We start from the raw sequence: 20,743 nt of genomic DNA on the forward strand, positions 1-20,743 counted from the left end.
GTGTTTAGAAGACACCTTAAATCACAGCTTTGACCATGGTAACACAGGCCATTTCTACACCTGCATTTCCCCCCGGGATATTCCCGGGATCATCCCTGTGCATGCAAATAGCACACAGGGGATCCCGGGAGCAGGCATGAATGATCCCTCTAATTTCCTGGGATAATCCTTAGGTGTATTATTATTATTATTTATTATTATTTATTATTTATTTATATAGCACCATCAATGTACATGTGTAGAAAGGGCCTATGGCGAAAAGCCTTATTCACCATGGTTAAAGCTGTCATTTAAGGTGTGTTCTGAACATGACTTGGCTTTCTGACTTAACCGCCATGGTTAAAGCCATGGTTTAAGATGTCTTCTGAGTGGGCCCATTGTGGGGTGATGGTTCGAGTGTTGGACTGGGGAGGTCCAGGTTCAAGTTCGCACTCAGCCATGAAGCTCTCTGGGTGAGTTTGAGCCAATCACTGATTTTCAACCTAACCTATCTCTCAGGGTTGTTGTGAGGATAAAATGGAGAGGAGGAGGATTGTGTACACTCTTTGGAGAAAAGGTGGAACACAAATGTAAAAAAATAAATAATAAACTAACAAACCTTAAGGTCAGTCCACACTTTAGGTCATCAGATGCTTGCAGCATCCAGCAAACGCTTTTACGTATGAAAGACTGATACTCCTGTCTCACCACACGTTATCTGAAATACAGCCCCCTTTTGAAGAGTCAATTCAGACATTTAGCTGCCAGTCTTGAGGGGCTGACCAATGAAATGATGAGAAAACGAATTCAGGGCTGGTGCATAGTTGCTGAAAGCTCCGATCTTCAACTGTGCCCTGTATAAATGCTACTTGGGAGAGGAATACTACCATCTAAATCAAAATTGAAATGTTCCACTCTCTGTTCGCTGCTATCTTTCAGGAAATTTGAGGATATCTGATGATGAACAAAGCATGCACTGACCAAGTATCGCTTTGAAGATCCAAGACTTCCTTCATATCAACTGGCCTGCTTTTGTATTTAGACATTCAAGCTCAGAGTAGTTTTCAAAATTAATTTATTCGACTACTTGTGGCTGGTATGAATTCAAATTTCGCAACGGTTGTTGAAAAAGAAACCCAGAAATGGAGTACTGAAACAGTCTGCCCACTGCATGAAAAACCACTCTAACCACACCATCACTCTACAGACAGGAGTGTACATAGAAGAGTAGAACCCTGCTGTAATTTGGGATGTTATATAATAGTATGATGCATGCATGCAAAGTGCTACCATTGCTTGGTAAGCCTGGATTACTATAATCAGGCAACAACGCAAGTGCAGTATGTTCATTTCCAAAAAAACGACCCCCCAAGTGAAAGCAAATGTCGAAACTTCAAACCGCTTACCCCATTCTTGCCTCATTATAACCGATAAAACTAACTTGTCGAAAGCTAGTTATGAACTACAGTCAAAAATTACAGACGACATGAGCAGCAGAAAACATTTTTTTTTTCCTTTCCCCCTTTGGGTGATTTCTGTAAAGCTTCTGGGCTCCTCTCAGCTTTTGTCAACCCTATGCTGCCCCCCCCTTTGCTTCGCCCACATATTTCAGCAAAAACATCCCTCTGAGACCTACAAAGCCTTGAGCAATTAGAATTGTTTTCATTTCCTCTCTCCCACCCCCAACTTCCATTTCGATTTCCTCAAATTCCAACCCCCACCCCACCAAACAGGAGTGGTTTGTGTCAGGAAAATCCAAATTCTCTGAATCTGTGTTGTGGCAAAAAAAAATTCCTCGAGAACACGGACTCCTTAATTGGAAATACCACATGTTTCGTTGGCAATATTACACTGAGGGAGAAAGAGAGGGGGTAAATCATCTTTCTCGCCTCCTGTGCAGTTGAGTCGGCACAGTTCGCCTAACCCTTCACTCTCCAAAATTATTTGCAAAAATGAAAGCTTACACGAGTTCATAATGTCAACCCATTCATCCTTTTCCTTACTCATCGGCTAATTCCACGATCTCTCAAATCCCACACGGTTTCCTCGCACTCCCCGTTCCCCCTCCTTTTTTCCTTGTCTTTTTTGGTTTAACATCAAGCTCCTGTCACCGAAAACACGCTGGTTGTAAAGTCGATTTTAAAAACTCTCCGGCACTGGCTCAAAAGGAGCCAGACTGTGAAAGAAGCGGGAGTGATGAACTGCACACTTCTGAGAAGAGCCAACATAAGAACATAAGAACCATGCTGGATCAGACTGAGGGTCCGTCTAGTCCAGCACTCTGTTCACCCAGTGGCCAACCAGCTGTCGACCAGGGGCCCACAAGCAGAACACGGTGCAACAGCACCTTCCCACCCATGTTCCCCAGCCACTGGTGCGCACAGGCTTACTGCCTCAAATACTGGAGGTAGCAGAGAGACTGTGCGCCTCTCCCTTTGGTCGCAGTTTGGCAGATGTAAAGGCTCGAGGAATGAGGCAGAGAAGAGAGGTGTTCTTCTTACCTGCCATTACGAAGCATGGGACAGCGACACCTGAAATGCTGCTGGGAGTCAGGCCGTAAAAGTCCATAGTTGCAATGCCAAAGGAACCCATGCTGGAAAATAAATAAATAAACTGGAATAGCAGGAGCACCGTTGTTCACGCCTGCTAACTTCACAGTGCTGTTGCTGTTCTGGTCGCTTCTGAACCCTTTCTGCATTTGCAGCAGCAGCAGCCACGGAGCCAGGCATTTCCTGTTTGTTGTTCAAGCCCTTTAAGTCCCCCCCACTACGCACACACATCAAGATGAATGGTCCCCCCTCCTTTTATTAGCCCCACTCCCCCATCCTATCCCAAGTGGGCGCTGAGACTTTGAAACCCCCACGTGGCCAGAGCCTAGAGACATGTACAAATAAAGTCAGATCTTTAACAGCTAGTGTTTAGGCTAAAATCTGCAGGCTGCAAAGCAAACCTTAAAGGGACATCTGCTTGCTTATAATTAATGGGTGTCTCCAGCTACCAGGCAGCTTCTACCAAATACTGGCAGTGAGAAGGCAGGTTTTGGGACCCACCCCGTGACCATGTCTTTTTTCCACCCCTCCGCCCTTTCTTCTTGAACTGTGTTTCTAAATGCTCTCTTCTTTGCAAGAAGCAAATCAAAGCTCTATTATAAGATGTGTGTGTCAAATTCAGATTCCAAGACACTTCCAAGCTGAGGCAGCCCTTTGTTGGTCTAATTTTACTCCATTTACATCACTCTTAAAAAATGTGTCTGCTCTATATTGTAGCATTTACCCTAAAGTAAGTCTTTGTGGAAGGGGATGGGGTGGGGAGAGAGAATAAGCTTCTCATGTTCTGAGCATGTTTTCAGAGGCCAACTTGTGTGGGCCAGCACTGCAGATTCTCTCATGTGCTGAAGATTAGAACGTAGGAGGATCCATGCCAGATCAGATCAAGGTCCATGTAGTCTAGCATTCTGTTCACACAATGGCCATTCAGCTGAAGACCAGGAACCCACAAGCAGGACACAAATGCAATAGCATCCATGTTCCCCAGCAATTAATCATGAGTGAGTCATTTTAAGGGTGGCATAGGTTGCATTACAGTCCTCCTACCATCCAGTTTTCAATCAATCCATGGCCAAGTCAGTACCTTTCAGGCTCAGTTACCTAGCTGTAAATTGGAAATAATAGTGGAAGGTCTCAGGTAGCTATGGTAAGACAAGATTGATGGTACATCAATAATGGCAACTCTAGGTTCCTGTTTGGTGGTGGTGGTTATTATTATTATTATTATTATTATTATTATTATTATTATTATTATTAGTAGTAGTAGTAGTAGTAGTATTGGGCCATATTCTGAATTGTGCAAAGGGTGGAGGACCAGGCAACACTGGATCTATTCCTGCACCAGTTGAGACTTCTGTGAGCATCAACTGATGTTCCAGCCATGTCCTTTGCTGCACAGCACTTAACTCACTCCCATTCGCTTGTGTCTTGGCTCATGCATTAAAATGAGCAACTGACATTCCTGGTGGTGGGGAATATAACTGAGCATCCGTTGCTGTTCACAAAGGGATGTTGGCTTGAAAAGCCCTTTGCCTGTATCTCACTGAGGGCTAAGCTACACACTATATTAAATGGATAGCATGTAGCTGGACCACTTGTTTTTTAACAAGAGGTCCAGTAGCAATTTATTTAATTGCCCTTTATTTATCTCTCCCCACACACACACCTGTATTGGGGCCAGGCAATGCTTATGTTGTTTTCAGAATTAAGAGTTTTGATGGTCCCAACACTAAGGTGATGGGTAGCTTAGTAAGTAAGAACAGAAGACGTTCCATGCTGGATCAGACCGAGGGTCCATCTAGTCCAGCACTCTGTTCACACAGTGGCCAACCACCCGACAACCAGAGACCAACAAAGCAGGACGTGGTGTGAAATAACACGCTCCCACTCATGTTCCCCAGCAACTGGTGCATACAGGCTTACTGCCTTGGATAATGGTAAGCAAAGAGGAAGCTGACTTATATTGAGTTAGACCATTGGTCCATATAGCTGTGTATTGTTTTGTCTGATTGACAGCAGCTCTCCAAGATTCCAGATTGGAGTCTTTACCAGGCCTACTTGGAGATGATGGGGATTGAACCTGGGACTGCACCACTGAGCAGGACAGTTAGGGAGAAGGCACTCCTTCAGGAAAGAAAGTTCTTTCGCATCCAAATGAAACTAAACTAGTGCTACCCTAGGGTTTTTCCCTGTTTGGGATGGGGAGAGGTATAACAATATGTTTCCCAAAGGTACTTGGAGAATCAATAGGTGAGAATGAAATGTCTGACACAAGTCTTCTCCAACACTACCCACACAGCCATAGCTGCTGCTGTATTGATGGGCTTTGCATTACAGACAAAATACAAAGCAAAATGTAATATGATCTTCATCTTTTAGGGCTTCACCACACCACGACCCCATATCCTTACCGGGGTTTCTGCTTCTGGATTCTTTGCAGGATTTAGATCAGCTCCTTTACATGGGTGCACACATACTTTGAATCAAGGACCCCCTTTCTCAGTAAATTCTATATGCCTTGTATATATTTCATTATACAGCCACTAGATGACACTGCTTATTGGGTCATCTCCAATCTTTAAAAGCGGGATAAAGGGGGAAAAGTGTAGGAGACGTCCTGGAGGTTGATGATGTCATGTAAATTTCTTTCTTTCTTTCTTTCTTTCTTTCTTTCTTTCTTTCTTTCTTTCTTTCTTTCTTTCTTACATTTTTATACCACCCAATAGCCAAAGCTTTCTGGGTGGTTTACAGAAATTAAAGCTACAACAATATTTAACAATATACTAATCAACAATATCACAACAATATTTAAAAAAACACTAAATACAAGTTTACAGCAAAACAGAACAGGTAAGAAAACATAACTTGGTTGGAACAACATTTCTCCCCCTGAAGCAGCACTTCCCAAACTTCAGCTCCAGCCTTGCTTTTAAATTTATTATTACGTTTGTATACCGCCCCATAGCAGAAGCTCTCTGGGTCGTTTACAAAAGTTAAAAACAGTGAACAGTAAAAACAAATATACAAAAATTTAAAACCATCAAAAGCATAAAAACAACAATATCCATTTAAAACAACTATTCTAGGGTCAGCTAAAAAAACTCAGCATATGTTTTTAACTGCCTGGGAGAAGACAAAAGTCTTGACCTGGCGCCGAAAAGACATCAACGTTGGCGCCAGGCAAGCCTCATTGGGGAGATCATTCCATAATTGGGGGGCCACCACTGAAAAGGCCCTCTCCCTTGTTGCCATCCTCCGAGCTTCCCCTGGAGTAGGCACTCGGAGGAGGACCTTAGATGTTGAGCGTAGTGTATGGGTAGGTTCAAGTTTCTATTTATTTCATTTCTATACTGCCCAATAGCTGAAGCTCTCTGGGCGGTTCACAAAAGTGAACCTGCAAACTTCCATGAGTGACCAATCATGAGCGTTGCAATAAATCACTCACATAGATACCTATTAGACTTCTTTTCAGGGCCCTTTTAACTTTTACTCCTGGAAATTTTCGAGATCAAATGGTATATCAAGTAAACCAGCCTTCCCCAACCTATTGCTGTGCAGATGTTTTGGACTACAACTCCCAGCATTCCTGACCATTGACCATGCTGTCTGGGACTGATGGGGCTTGAAGTCCCAAAAATCTGGAGAACAGCAGGGTGGGGGAAGGCAGCATTAGAGCCCCTTCATGTTCTGGCTGCTTGACATGCTCCTTCCTTTGGCTTGTAATTTTCCTCCCTCTCATGTGAACATCCTCCTTAGAGTCCTTTTTTGCTAATCACTTCTTTTCCAAAGTACCGCTCCTACAGTTCTGTCTTTGATCTTACTATCATGTCGTTGTGTTATTGTTTGCAAAACAGCAGGAGCAAAGATTTAAGTCTTGTTACACAACTGCGAAAGAATACAGCTCCAACCAGTCTTATCGCAAGCAATTTGGAGATACTGGGCTTATTAATGACTTTCTTCATCCACACCCTTTTGAGCTGGAGCCAAGAATTTTTTTTTGCAAATAATTGGAAGTTTGTGGAATTTTCCTCTGTTCCTTTGAGGGTAATAAAATATGCCTGTTAAGAACCACAGATTCTTGTTAAAACGTGGTTCCTATTTCTGTCTGGAGTTTTATGAGAACTTGTTGAACCAACTTTCTATATGTCAATGGTCTAGAAGTGGTAATTCTCAGGAAACTGCAAATGCTTAAGACAAAGTTACAACACACGACTGTGATGATACACAGGATAAATATTGTTATGTTTATACATGCTTGCTCATGCATGGTTTCCAGAACAATCCAAAACAAAAGAAAAATGACCATTGTTGTTGTTGTTGTTGTTGTTGTTATTATTATTATTATTATTATTATTATTATTATTATTATTATTATTATTATCCCTCCTTTTGCCCAATACTGGGCCTTACAGAATTTAAAACATACACATTTTAAACCTAGGAAAAGAAATGGACAAAAATTAAAATTAAAAAATTGACATTGTTATAGACATTGATTCAGTATTTAGATTTTTAAAAAAGGTTTTTTTTAAAAAATAATGATGTCTGTATTGGAATTATTGCTAGCTGCTCACTTATGCAGGACGAAATAATGGGAGGGGGGACAGAGATGAAGGCTACACTTGCTCTCTGCTATGGATAACTTAGCCATTATTGCTTTAAAATTATATATTGTTTTAACTTGGATCATGGTTTAATTTGTTTTTAACTGTGTATATTTATTGTTTTATACTATATGTTTTTATCTGTACGCCGCCCTGAGATCTTAGTGATATAGGGTGGGATAAAAATATTTTAAATAAATAATGATCAAGCCAGATCCTATCTGCATAGTTCTGTCCTGCATTCTGCTAGAGCAGCCATCCCCAGCTTGGTGCTTTGGATCTCAACTCCCATCATCCCCAGGCAGCATGGCTCATGGTCAGGAATTCTGGGAGTTGTAGTCCAAAACAACTGGAGGACACCAGGCTGGGGAAGATAGTGTTGGAGTACGACAAAATGAGTCTTTAGACAACTTAACTGTGGGCAGTGTTTATGTCTTGACAGGAGGAAGCAGGACCCACTCCTGACCTATTTGTGCCCCATTGGTCACTTGAACATATCCTAGGGTGGCCAGTTGTTTGCTTTTACAGAGAATGGTCCTCTGTTTGACTGACTGCCATAGTACTGTCCTCTTTGTGAACATGTCCTCTCTTTGAAGGGCTCTTCTGTCCAATTCCAGCCTAAAGATAATGAACTCTAAGAACTGTTGCCCATCAACAGTTAGCACCTGAATGGCAGACTAAACAGGCAAGCACACCTGGTTGCAGTCTTTCATACAGTGGTGAGATTTGCTGTATTTCCATTTAAATTATCCACACAGAATCATAGAATAGTAAAGTTGGAAGGGGCCTATAAGGCCATGATCATTTCTATATTGGCATCTATATGTATCAATTAGCATACGCAAATATGATGCAAATTGCTGTCCTCTTTTGGGGGGGGCAATTCATAAGAGCACCTCCTAATCCTATGTGTGTACAAACTGTGTGGAGGCTCTTATAGGGCCTCTCATAAGGCCTGTATGTGCTTCCTGAGCCAGGGTTCGCAGCTGTTCCCCCACCCCTGCCAGCACCCAACAAGTCATCCTTGCCACCCTTCCTGTTACTACAATCTGATATAGGGGAGAAGGAAGGTTCACTCCTCTCACCCTCACCATCATCTTTATGTGCTCTGCAGCATATCAGGGCTCAAAGAACCCTAGCGTGTGGGAATTGAAGTCTCTTTGAGGCCTATTGCTCTTACTGGAGGCCTTGAGAAGACGTCCATTTCCAAGCTCCACCACTCTTTCAGCCCCAAGGAGTGGTGCAAGCAAGGTAGGACTTTGGTGGCAGATGTCTGAGATGGGAGACCCATTACCCCTCCATCCGGCCAGCTTGTTTCTTTTCTCTGAAAAGATGACTGCAGCTCACCTGACCAAGGCAGGATCTACATGACTGCTTTAAAATGGTTTATAACAGTAGTGACAACTGTTGGGGCCCAGGACACACTCCAGATACAGTTTTCAAACCATTTTTAAAGTGTCATATCCTGCTTGGTGTAGATCTGGCTTTGAGAAAACAGTGGCTGTATGGATGGACCCTACTTGGCAACAGATGTACAAGTCTCAGATGAGTGTTTTGGGCTTCAAGAATAAATTTATATGGGTTGTAGTCCTTCAAAGCCAAATAACAGAAAGTGATGCTACATATTTGCTCAAACAGTATTAGAGAATATCAAAACTTTGCAATGCTGAAACAAGCAAAACCCATTACTACATACAACACAATTAGGATGATTATAAGCATAATATAAATCATAGCTAGCATATTTCTTAGTGAAATTAAAGTTCTGTTCCTCTCAACCAAGAAAGCAGTCTTCATTAAGATCTTCTATCTGGCAAGCATGATTGACAGAGCTTAGGCAATTATGTTTGGTAGACTTCTCATTCTCCCAGGGTAATCAGATCAAACCCTCCTTGTTATAACCCCTATTTTGAGGACCCCATCCTAGGTTTCAGAAGTAATCTTACTCTTGTACCTAGCTTTAGCTCTAGTTCTTTTCTCTTAAATCGTATCTATACAACCTGACTTTTTGGACTTAGTCATATCTTCTATTCATCAACTCAGGAGGGCCTCTCCTTGATGCAGCCAGGTTTACTGGTGACGTTAGAAGCACCCTTGTGAAGGTTTTTCTTCCTATGAAGTAATGAAGTTTTTTACTTCTAAGATTTAATCAATCCACTTGTGGCAACCTTCTTTGTTTCATTTCCAAGTATACTTTCCAGTACTCGCAGTTCTCCCACAACACACAGAGAACTAATCACATTTATTACTAATCACATGCACTTAGCATACACAGATTATTATGAACACCATTCCTATGAAATGCAATGAATTCTTATCAACAACGCACATTGCATTCATACTTTGTGACATGTCCAGGCTCCCATTCAGCAGAGTGATCAGGAGGAACTCCAAAAGTGAGAATCCTAGCTTGTTGCTCCAAAATAAACCAGGATTTGTAAACCAAACCCAAACCCTGGTTTGTGATCCTGGGTTTTAAAAGAAGTGACAACCAGAATCCCTGGTTTGGACAATGCTGGGTTGTTTAGTAGTTGTGCTAGCAAACAGACTGTATATATCATCACATAGCTCATTTACAGTAAAATAATCCAAGACTTCAGATACATTTCATTTTAAGTTTCATTTAAGATAATCCAGAGAGACCTGATTTGCATGTAACAGCATGCTTGTTTGGCTATTTTGAATATAACAGCATGGCTATTTTGAATATTCAATCCCCAGATCAGGCTGACTGAGGGTTACTACGTGACATCTGATCCTGGACACTATAGGTTAATTGCGGGTTAAACTACCTACAGTTCACCCATAATTGTTTAACCCATAATTAACCTATAGGCCTTAGCTAGACCTAAGGATTATCCCAGGCAAATGGAGGGGTCTTTCCTGTCTGCTCCCGGGATCCCCTGTGTGTCATTTGGATGCACAGGGATGATCCTGGGACAATCCCAGGATATAGGCCTGGTCTAGCCATGGCCCTAGTGTCTAGGTTCAGATATGAAGTTTGGGGCTGAATATTGAAAAAGGCTGCAGAACACATCTACCACACAGTGCAGCAAATTTTGGGTTAATTAACCCACAACTTGCCACCATTACATGCAAACAACCTCAGTATATGTCATTTTCCCAAATGGATAAATAATAGCAAAATGTGGATTTTTTTAAAAAAAAACCCCACTAAATAATTGCTTGTCTTTTTGAGGGCCATTGTTACAAAGTTGACATGTCATCAAGAATGGGGATGAAACTATGCATTCTATTTTAGGGTGAGGGGCAAATATGCAGCCACAAAGTAGATTAGCATGATAAACATCTGCTTTCCACATTACAGTTAGGAACAAATCTGTTTTTTTCTTCTCTTTTCTTTTTCAGCATTGTCTAACTTTCAGCATTCAGCTTTTCCATGACATATGACTTGCAGTGAGATGAGAACTCAATTGTGAGGGGTGACCTACAATTCCACCCCAAATACTTGCACTTAGGCAGATGAGCAGAAACTTCAATTGCTGCATTCAAGTTTCCTTGGAGTGTGCTAATATTATCAGAAAAATGAGCAGGGTAAGAGTGAACTACCTATTATTGTTTGTTCCTGGCTCTGCAGTGGTAGTATGACAGCGCGCCAAGGACAACAATGAAAGAATAAATAATAATGGGGAAGGAGATAGGGATCAAAGTAGGCTCAACACCACGAGTGCTATAGCAGCGATCAAGGACATTTTTTTAAAATGAAGAAATAAATAAGTTCACAATGTGGCATTGGCGGATGGTGGTGTGGTGTCACTCTGTCTTCACTAATGTTTTGACAGACAATAACCCAGTGTTTCCTTGTTTTCTGAGCCACAACATTCTCCCCTCCTCCTGCTCCTGAATTAAAATTGGCAACACATTTCATGGTTAATATCTGCAAGGTTTATTTTAGCATAAACGAAAAAGACTTGCGCCCTCAGAAGAGCATGCCACCTCCATTTGGTGTAGATTACTGCTCTGGGAAGTCTTCCTAATTTGAAGGGCAGCTCAAAGTACCATGCAAAGATGAAACAGCTTCTTTGAGGGAGGATAATTCTGCTGTGCGTCTCCTTTGGCAGTGAATGAATGTTCCATTCTGTTGAGACACAGCAGAATGACTTGTCTTCCATGGATGCCAATGAAAAATAAGGCTGAAAGAGCAAACCAGGTGGAAGGAAGCAGAGCTGTCAGGGCTCCAACGATGACACCCCAGTCTGGGGCAATGATCAGGCAGAAGATCACACACCACCAGGATAAGGTCTCACACCATCGCTTGCTAGAATAACAGTGAACCTCGGCCTTGCCTCACAATAGATGCAAGGCTGAGGCTCAATTATCATGGCAACAAAGTCACTTCTTCTTCTGCCAGGAAGCCTCAGATGTGAGGGAGTGTGTGGTGAGGGTTTTAGTCCAAGGAGGATTGGCCCCAGAGAGAGAGGGAGAGAGAGAGAGAGAGAGAAGGGAAAAAGCTGGGGGAGAGGGTAAGCGGACAACAGATGCTCTAACCCTCTCCTGTCTGATGTCCGCAGCCCAAGTTAAGGTGGCCTTAGCTTTCCCTGCCACACTTCCTCTGTAGATAATTAATTTCCCCCACCTTTATCTTATTATGATACACTAGTTCTTCTTGTATGGCACAAGGAGAAGCTGTGCCTTAAATGCACAATGTTGCAATGACTGCAACCAATAAATAACTGTTGGTGACATTTGTGATGTATACACTCATTTAACCCTGGGGGAAGACATTCAATTTTCTGGAACCTGCCTTATTTACAATAGTTGCTGAAATTGGTTCTTCTGGTTAAACATATGGCGACATTTTTCTATAGACTGCAAACATAGTTCTACACCACCTCCCGCCATAGCCCAGTCATGAATTGTTACAATTCAGCAAGCAGCTTATTTTAACAAAGCCAAGAGTACAGTCTTCGTTTAGGATGTGCCTTGGCTTTGAATTGATCACATGATGCTTATAACAATTATTCCCATGCTAGAGATATCTTTCAAGGAAGCCCATGTATTTGGCTGCAGGAAATATAAGACAGGCAGTGACTATTCATTCAGAAGAATTGTGAAGGAAGACAAGCAGTAATCTCAAAAAAATCACACAAAAAATAAGGCTTTGCAAACAGCAATTTGGGGACATTTAGTTACGAAAGCTAACCACTCCCTTTTCCTGAAATTAAGAATGTAATACTTCTTTTGTTGAAATTGACTCAGAACCTGGAAGGAACAGCTTTTTTTTAAAAAAAAAATGATTCTGCAACTAGCATTTGCAAGAAGTCACTTATTTTCTAGGAATAACAGGACTATAGGACAATTCACACTTTATGGGAGGCAACTAGCAGCTAAGGGGATCTTGGAAGCCAACCACTTCCCTTTCCTGAAACCAATACTTCTTTTATTGAAATTGACTCAGAATCTGGAAGGAACTTCGACATAAAGAAAGATTCTACAGTTGGCATTTGCAAGAAGTCACTTATTTTCTAGGGACTAGAAACAGGACTATAGGGCAATTCACATTTCATGGGAGGCAGCTAGCAGCCAAGGGACTCAATTTATGCCTTCGAAGCCTCACCTGAAAAATATGGCAGCTTCACTTGTTGAGGAAGGCTGTCTATGGCCCTGGCTCTCCCCACTCCTCCTAAGTAACCAGGGTGTAAATGGTTCAGGCTACCTCATCAATAGATGGGTCAACTCAGCTCAGCAAGCTATAGCTCAGGCAATGGCTGCTACTGGACTACTAACTTCAACGCTGGTTACAACACATCACCCTCCCTCAGATGCATGGGCCAACCAGCTGAACAACATATGCTATGTGCATATTACACCATTCCAATTCCATGTACAGTCAATATGCCAAACAGTTATGGGAATGGGAGGTGTATGTCTCTGTGTATTTCCCCCATCTATCCCGATCAATCACACCTTTTCTTCTGTGCTTGGAAGTGTAGTGTAGCTAGTTGCTACTTATAAGTGGGTGGGGGAGGGGTAATTTTTGGGAGGTGTGGGTGAGTTGGGGATATGGATTGATATTTCTTTGAATTGAAAACACTAATAAAAGCCTTAGATTAAAAATATAGAGAGCAATCCTATGGCCCTAGACAGCATTTGGGGGTGGGGGGAATAGGATAGTTCAAATTCCTGGATCTGAGGTTAGAGACAGAGCTCTGATCTCGGACCCAGAGGCCATGCTCCCCTCCCTCTTACAGCCAGCATGGAGAGAACCACTCTGTCTGCCTCTCTGAGTTTGCAAAAGTGACTTCAGAGAGGACAGAATGGAGGTGTTTCCGTGGGCTCTGAAAGGGGAGTAGAAGCAGGGACTCAGGAAGCAGGGACATGAGCTATCCTCAGCCCCCTCCCCTCCGCACCCCTCCTGTTCTGCCCGTCAGCCTCCAATCCTCCGGATAGGATTGCACCCTAAATGACATATTCCGATATGATTTGTGGTGTACATTAGTCCATTTGAACAGCTTGTTTTGTGAGTATCCTTGCAGACATCTGTGTACCAGCAGCCTGTTCTGGGCGTGCCACTTTGCAGGCTGAGGCTGTTGTTTGCTCCATTGCTCTTCCTTTAATGTTACTTTTACAAGCGTCACGTGCAGCTCCAAGTTTTCAACTGCATTCATTGGGCTTACTTCCAAGTAAGTGAGCATATGGTTGGAGATACTGTGGGAAACAGGATGCTAGACTAGATAGGCTTTCTTCCCATTGCAAATGGCAATTGTGTGGGGTGGGGGTGAAATTCCGCTCATGTCCATGGTGGGGCAAAGGGTTAAAGGCCCTCTACCCCATATCTCGAAGTGTGTAGCATTGGCAAGGACCTTCTAGACCCTGCTCAATGCAGATGACTTGAGTTGAGTTGAATTGAAAACTTCCTTTTTTATCTTTTCCCTTACACTGCAGCAGCCTTCTCCAACCTGGTGCCCTCCAGGAGTTTTGGACTACAAGTCCCAGAATTACTGATCCTTGGCCATCCTGGCTGGGGCTGATAGGAGTTGAAGTCCCAAATCTGGAAGGCAATGGGTTGAGGAAGGCTGAACTATAGCATTCCTGAAACATGGCTGTTCAGCCTCTTCTTAAAATCCTCCAGTAAAGGATTTGCTGAATCCTCCACCAGTTTGCTCTATTACTGAACATGTTAAGCCAGAATCTCATCATGTTAAGCCAAAATCTGCTCCCCTGCCATTCCCACCCATTGGTTCTAGTCCTGATCTCTGGACTAACAGAGAACAGCTCTGCTCCATCATCTCCATGTAACCCTTTCCATTATTTGAAGATCATTACCTTCTGTTCTCCAGGCTTCAGTAGTACTTTCAATGATCCTCTGTTGCGGTGGTACTCTTGTTATTGAAAGCCAGCACAGTATAGTGGACTGGACTAGGTAACAGGAGACCTTGGTTGAAAAATGCTCTCAGTCATGAAGTAGAGTGAGCCAGTAAATTCGAGTTCATCGCATGAGGCTGAAATCCTGCACCCTTACCTGGGCTGTCTGCTTCCAGTTTCTTTCTGGGTTTATGATGGGCTCCTTTACATGGTAGACATGTGACTTGAGTTGAGTTGAATTGAAAACTTCCTTTTTTATCTTTTCCCTTACACAGCATCATCTAATGGATGAATTATAATGCAACACGGGCATTTCACACAGTCAGACTACTGGAATAATCATGTTATCTCTGATCTTTTTGAAAGTGGGATAAAGGTCATAAACCACAGGAGGGGCCTTGGAGGTTAATGACATCACGTAAAGGATGCACAAACTTCCATGAGTAGTCAATCTATATAAGCCCTGTGTAAAAGGACTCTCTCCCCCATTCACACGTTGTTATGAGAATAAAATAGTACTGGTGGTAGTAGGGGAAGGACTACATATTCTGCCCTGAACTCCTTGGAGGAAGTGTGAAATCCAAATGCAATTCAAACATAACAAAATCAATTGTAAATAAAAATAGATGAACACACTGAAGAACGGAAGGAGTTAGGCACGTTCTGATTCCGCTTCCCTTGTGCCTTATTGTCCAGCCATTTTGTCTGTGGGGCAATTCCCTACAATGCAATTCCCTACAATGAACATCTTTGTAAGGATGGAATAATAGAAACTTGAATGCATGTTTCCTTTGTTAGTAATTTCGAGAAAGATGAGCAAAATAAATCATTCCTATTCTATGAAAATACACAGGGAAAACTGTTGAGTGGTATTTGGTTTGATTTTCTAGACTGATTGCAGCAGGACAACCTTACATTATAAACGCAAACAACAAAAGAGACAGAAGAATGAAAAGAAGAGGGTACCTTACTTGTGACAGGAGTACCTTACTTGTGCACTGAGCTCTTGTCAATGCCAATCTCTTGTAGCAAATCAAGTTGCCGATGTTACCCCCCCGGTTACACCCCCCCCAGTTTTTTTTACAGTAAACATTTCATTTAAGAGGGCAGCAGAAAACACTCCATAAGCGGGAGCACCCGTTTATCTCTTCAGTACATCACTCTTTCTCATTTTGCTACATAACTATCAGTTACAGTGTGGTCTGCTAAACAAGATTATAAAATCTTGTTTAGCAGAGCGCAGTGAGAGAGAATATATGTATATGCTGTCCTACAAGTCCATTATTAGCATCTGGAGAGGTAGTTGTGATTATACTGCATGTTGGTATGGTTATTTAGGTTTATTTATAGTGATTCAGTTTGTAATTAAAGTAGCTATTCAGTCCCATAGGTCAGCAGGGCTATGGGTCAAGTGATGTATAAATAGCAGGAATGTCTGGTTTTCTTGTCCAGAAAGCATGCAAAATGGAAAGGTCCAGCAAAAGATAAAATAGCATAGTAAACATTTTAAATAGTTACATTTTTTAAAAAAAGTTAATGCCGCTTTTACTTCTTCAAGTAAATAAAAACCATGCATCCATTGTTCACTGGCCACCTTAGCATGTGAATAGTTATTATTATTATTATTATTATTATTATTATTATTATTATTATTATTTATTAAACTTATATACCGCTCCCATAGCCAGGGCTCTCTGGGCGGTTTACAGAAATTCTAAAATTGAGGTAAAAACAAGTGTACAAAATTTAAAACTCTAAAACACAGAACATACACACATAAAACATTAAAAACCGATTTAAAAACTAAACATGTGGGCAATTAGGATGTGCCGCCATATGCCTGGGCAAAGTTCAACACCCATTTTGGCTTTCACCCACCAGCAATGAATGGATTGCCAGGATGTGTCCCAGGAAAGCTGAGGGTCCTTACGAAATGTGGAAAGGCAATGGTAGAGCCAACTGTTCTCCACTTAGTGCTGAGTCAAAACTTCTTTGTAGAACTTCTTTGTTTGAGAGTGAGGGTTTTGGGGTGGGATTGAGTGAGGGAGGTTTCATCAATGTGCTCTCGCCTATCTTTTTATTATTATTTTTTACTGTTAACACCTGTTTCCTGGACTGGACAGCAGTACCATTCATGCTCCTAGACATTCTAGTTGCTGCCCTCACCCCACCCCCTGCTAGTCTCCAGACTGATGGAAGGAGCATTGTCCTCACTCTGACTTAGCTTCATGATTATGCCATATTATTGGTCAGTGTCATTACAAAACAATCAGGGTGAGGTCAATCAGGTTTTGAGGGCCCTTGGGCAAGACACCCTCAAAGGGACCTTTCCCTCAGGGAGTCCACCTTCTCACCATCATTGTCACCAGCTGCTATTACTCCTCATCCTCTTTCTCATTGTTACTGCCACTTGTTTGTTTGAGAGCAAACAGATCGTGGCACTTGCTGCTGCTACTTCTCACTGCCACTGTTGTCTAGGCCAGAGCAAGAGGCAGGTGAAGAAGCAGGTTGCAGTGGTGAAGAGGAGAAGAGTCTCCAGGGACCTGATGTCTGTGGCCTCCTGCTGGGCAGTGGGCCCTTGACAAGTGCCCAACCACATCTACTCTTGATGCTAGCCCTGAGGTCAATGCTACATTCCCCCCGCCCTTCTGAAGTGTTGTGTGTGTGAGTGTATGGGGGGTTGGAGCCCACCAGTAACTAGGAAGATGCTTATTTCCACAGGTTGGTTTGCCCCATGTTTTGCCCGTTTGCACCCCACTCTCCTAAATTACCAAAATGCTCCTAACCCCACATTTTAAGAACAAGGTGGTGAATTTGGTTTTGGTGTTTTGGCACGGCACTACTACCTTCTCCCAGAAGATCCCATTGTAGTCACCGAGACTGAGCTGGCAACCAAGACTGGATTTAGAAGCTGCAGGGTTAATAGACATCTTCTCTCACTTCTCATTCTCTAGTGTCACTCACTGCAAGACTGAGGTCATGTCTTGTTCCTTTCTGTTTTGGTTACACATAATATAATGTGAATGGAATGAGTTATTTGAAAGAAATGATCCTCCATATTCCTTGGAAGACATCTCAGTAATCTACAACTCTGACCTTTTAAAACATCCATAATTTGACCGGCCTTTCCTGTCTCCCTCAACTCTCCTTTCAGTTTCATCTGCCAAAAAAGAGATACAAAGCAGACATGTAGCCATGACACAAACTATCACATGGGACCTAGTAGCAGGGCAAAGCTCTGTGCCTTACAGAACAAGCTGGTCAGCATATTACAATCTGTAGATATCTACAATAAAATAGCAAAAGGAGGTCAGGACAGAGGAGAGTTCATATCCTCCCTGCATCCTAAACAGGATGAAACCCATCCTCTCATCCTCCAAAGACTGAGAAGAAGAGAAAATGAGGACGGACAACACAATCCTAAGCATGTTTATTCAGCTAAGTCTTTTTGTGTTCAGTGGGATAAGTGTGTTGCGGGTTGTAGGTCTTATCTTGCTGAATTGAGAGCCAAATCTCAGTTCTCCCATTGCCAAAGAGAAATAGAATGAGGGGGGGGGGGGAAGCTGAGGTCCCATCCCGCCTCACATATCTAGTGATTTCCTAAATATTGGGTAAGATACATTTCCAGAATTTATGGCAACATTTTGTTTGTTTGAAACATTTCTTTCCTAAAGGTCACTTATATTTGATAAATTTGGACAAAATGTCATGCGTCCTTTTTGCAATTTGGCTGTGATAAAATGTGCATTCTGGCCATGGCCTCTTTGGCTGGTAGAACCAGATGGAATTTGGGACAAAAAACACAACAGGGAAATTATTCACTATGAGCTCGAAGACTTTGGGGTTGTTTGTGTGTGTATGTGTGTGTTTTAAGGCAACTGAGTTTGATTTAGCAAGCATATGGAAAGTGTTTGCAGAATTTGCAGCTTGAAAACCCTCAAAGCGAAAAGTTTAATACTCATGGTAATCCATGTATGCAAGTCATATCTTCTTATGGATTCAAAGAACTCAAACTCTTTGAGTCATATTTTCCTGTTAAAAGCTTAAGACGATGAAACGAGGAGAACTTGAATTAATTAATGCTCAGCTAAAGCTTTGAGATCGAGTGAACAAATTACATGTTAAAGATGTTGGCAAATCATTTTGCAGTGCTGCATTTACTACATAATTTATTTTGTTTGCTGGATTTAATTACTTACTAAAAGAGTATTTAGTCTTTTGGGCTGAGCATTTTTTTTAATCAAAAAAGAAGATGCAGGTTTCATGTTGTAAACGTAAGAATTTATGTGGTTTACAAACAAGGATCAGTAGATGTAACCTTCATTTAATTCAGGAAATTCCAGAAGTTTTGCTTCCTCTCTGAAGCCTTTTGAAGCACTTTCTGTTTTTCAGAAAGAAAAGGAAAGACATGTGTCAGACAAGTGCTACCACCTCTCAAGGTGCTTCCAGTTGGACTCTCTCGAATACAACTATATGCTTCTGTTCTTATAAAATGGTGCCTCTCTTGCCTGTTTCTTAAGAACCCAACTGTCAACCAGTGCCCCACAAGCAGGACATGATGCAACAGCACCCTCCCACTCATGTTCCCCAGCAACTCGTGTACATGGGCTTACTGCCTCTGATACTGGATCTTCATGCATATCCTGCAGTGGATCATGGGGTATGTTTGTATTCTTCAGCAGAAATTATAATATTCTGCCACCCATAGAGATGAAGAAATAAAATGGGAAAATACTGATGGAAAGCAAATGCCATTCTTCTTGAAAAGCATGACATTTAAGGCAAACATCACACTTTCGTGTGGTGGTTGATGGGAATTGTAGTCTAACACATTTGGAGAGCAACAGGTTGGGGAAGGTTAATTTTGGTTAATAGTTATTTTTGTTTTTAATGAAGTGCCAGAGAGCTTTCCTATGGGTGAAGACAATCCAAGAACTCAGTTATCAACAGTTGATATCAAATTTATCACAGCTCACTATGATGTACACAAGCAGAGCTTCTAATTTGGTTTTGCAGTGTTAACATTTAGCTAGCTCTTGGCACACTTGGAACAGTGAGATGCATGATGATAGTTGAAATCCAAGTGGGTGATGGTTGTTGTTGTTGTTTTATGATGATTTGTTAACGACGTCATAGATCACCCCCTACAAATCTTGTCAGGTGGTGTCTGCTGCCATGCTCTCACACACCAACAACCTAAAATGCCTGATTAATCTTAATGTAAAGTATCACCTTGCCCAGTTCAATACTTTTCCTTTAAATCTAAGAGCATCCATGGAGAATGATGACAACAAAATGAACGGAAAGCCTATAAATTGGACCTTTTTCATGCAAATTCAAGTTAAGAGAATTCTCCCCATCCCTAGCTATTTGTTTAAGCACTCGTCCATTCCAACTGTGTGATGAAACCACACTTTCACATTAATTTTTTAATTCAGACTTGAGCGTAAAGTACTTGCTGGGCTTGGAACTTGAGGTATATCAGGAGACATTCAATGTGTGCGCTAAGGACTGTCCAAAGGAAAAAGCTACAAGGAGACCAGTCACTTAACCACCATAGGCTTACAGAGCACATGTGGTACTCCCTGACCCCTAAAAGAGCTTCCTAGTCAGATATGCTATGTGAGCAACAAGACCACGTTGCCATGTTCCCTGGTATTAGGCAGCTTCACTTCTCACATAACGTTCTCTGCTTGCGCTTGACTTCACCTTTACATTTGCCTGTAACACTGTCTCCTCCAGCTTGGGAGGTGCTGGGTCTGATATTTCTTGAAAGGAAAAATGGGACATTACCATCAGGGAAGCTAGGAGGTGGCATCCTCTGGCAGCATGAGGTAAATGCTTATTGGCACTTGTCTTCTTCTGAAGCCATGTGTTGATGTTTCCAACATTATCAACAAATAGGAATGTATGCAGCCCCTACAGCACAAATGGCTTGTGAGACAGTTATTTCTTCTTGGTCTCCAGATGTCTGTTTCCATCTCTCCAGTGGGCTGGCTTAATATTTATACTTTCTCCTGGGAGATAAGGGAAAAGACCATCTCTAGATTTCCCACTCTTTGAAAGACCCCGAAATATTATCTTCACAGTTCTTATTGGCTGACCTCAGAATGTAAGGACATGCTTCTGACAAGCTCAGACTTCTCTCTCACACACACCATAAGTGACACTTTAAAGCACATGCTAAATGTTATTGTGGAAAGATTGCAGATTTCTGGGATATATATATATATATATATATATATATATATATATATATATATTTGATGATGATGTGCCTAAACGAAG

At 41.9% G+C, this 20,743-nt stretch overlaps 1 protein-coding gene across 1 annotated transcript in view; it reads right to left on the reverse strand.

Annotated features, from left to right (window-relative positions):
- The window catches only part of ITGA1 (integrin subunit alpha 1), a 125,696-nt gene extending 122,991 nt beyond the window's left edge, over nt 1-2,705 (reverse strand). Inside the window, exon 1 of the mRNA XM_063128086.1 lies at nt 2,481-2,705. Within this exon, the coding sequence (XP_062984156.1) occupies nt 2,481-2,571 (91 nt within the window). The 5' untranslated portion in view covers nt 2,572-2,705. The remainder of the gene's footprint in view (nt 1-2,480) is intronic.
- Nucleotides 2,706-20,743: the final 18,038 nt, after the last annotated feature.

Source organism: Elgaria multicarinata, chromosome 6 (assembly GCF_023053635.1).
Source record: "Elgaria multicarinata webbii isolate HBS135686 ecotype San Diego chromosome 6, rElgMul1.1.pri, whole genome shotgun sequence".
Classification (NCBI taxonomy): Eukaryota; Metazoa; Chordata; class Lepidosauria; order Squamata; family Anguidae; genus Elgaria; species Elgaria multicarinata.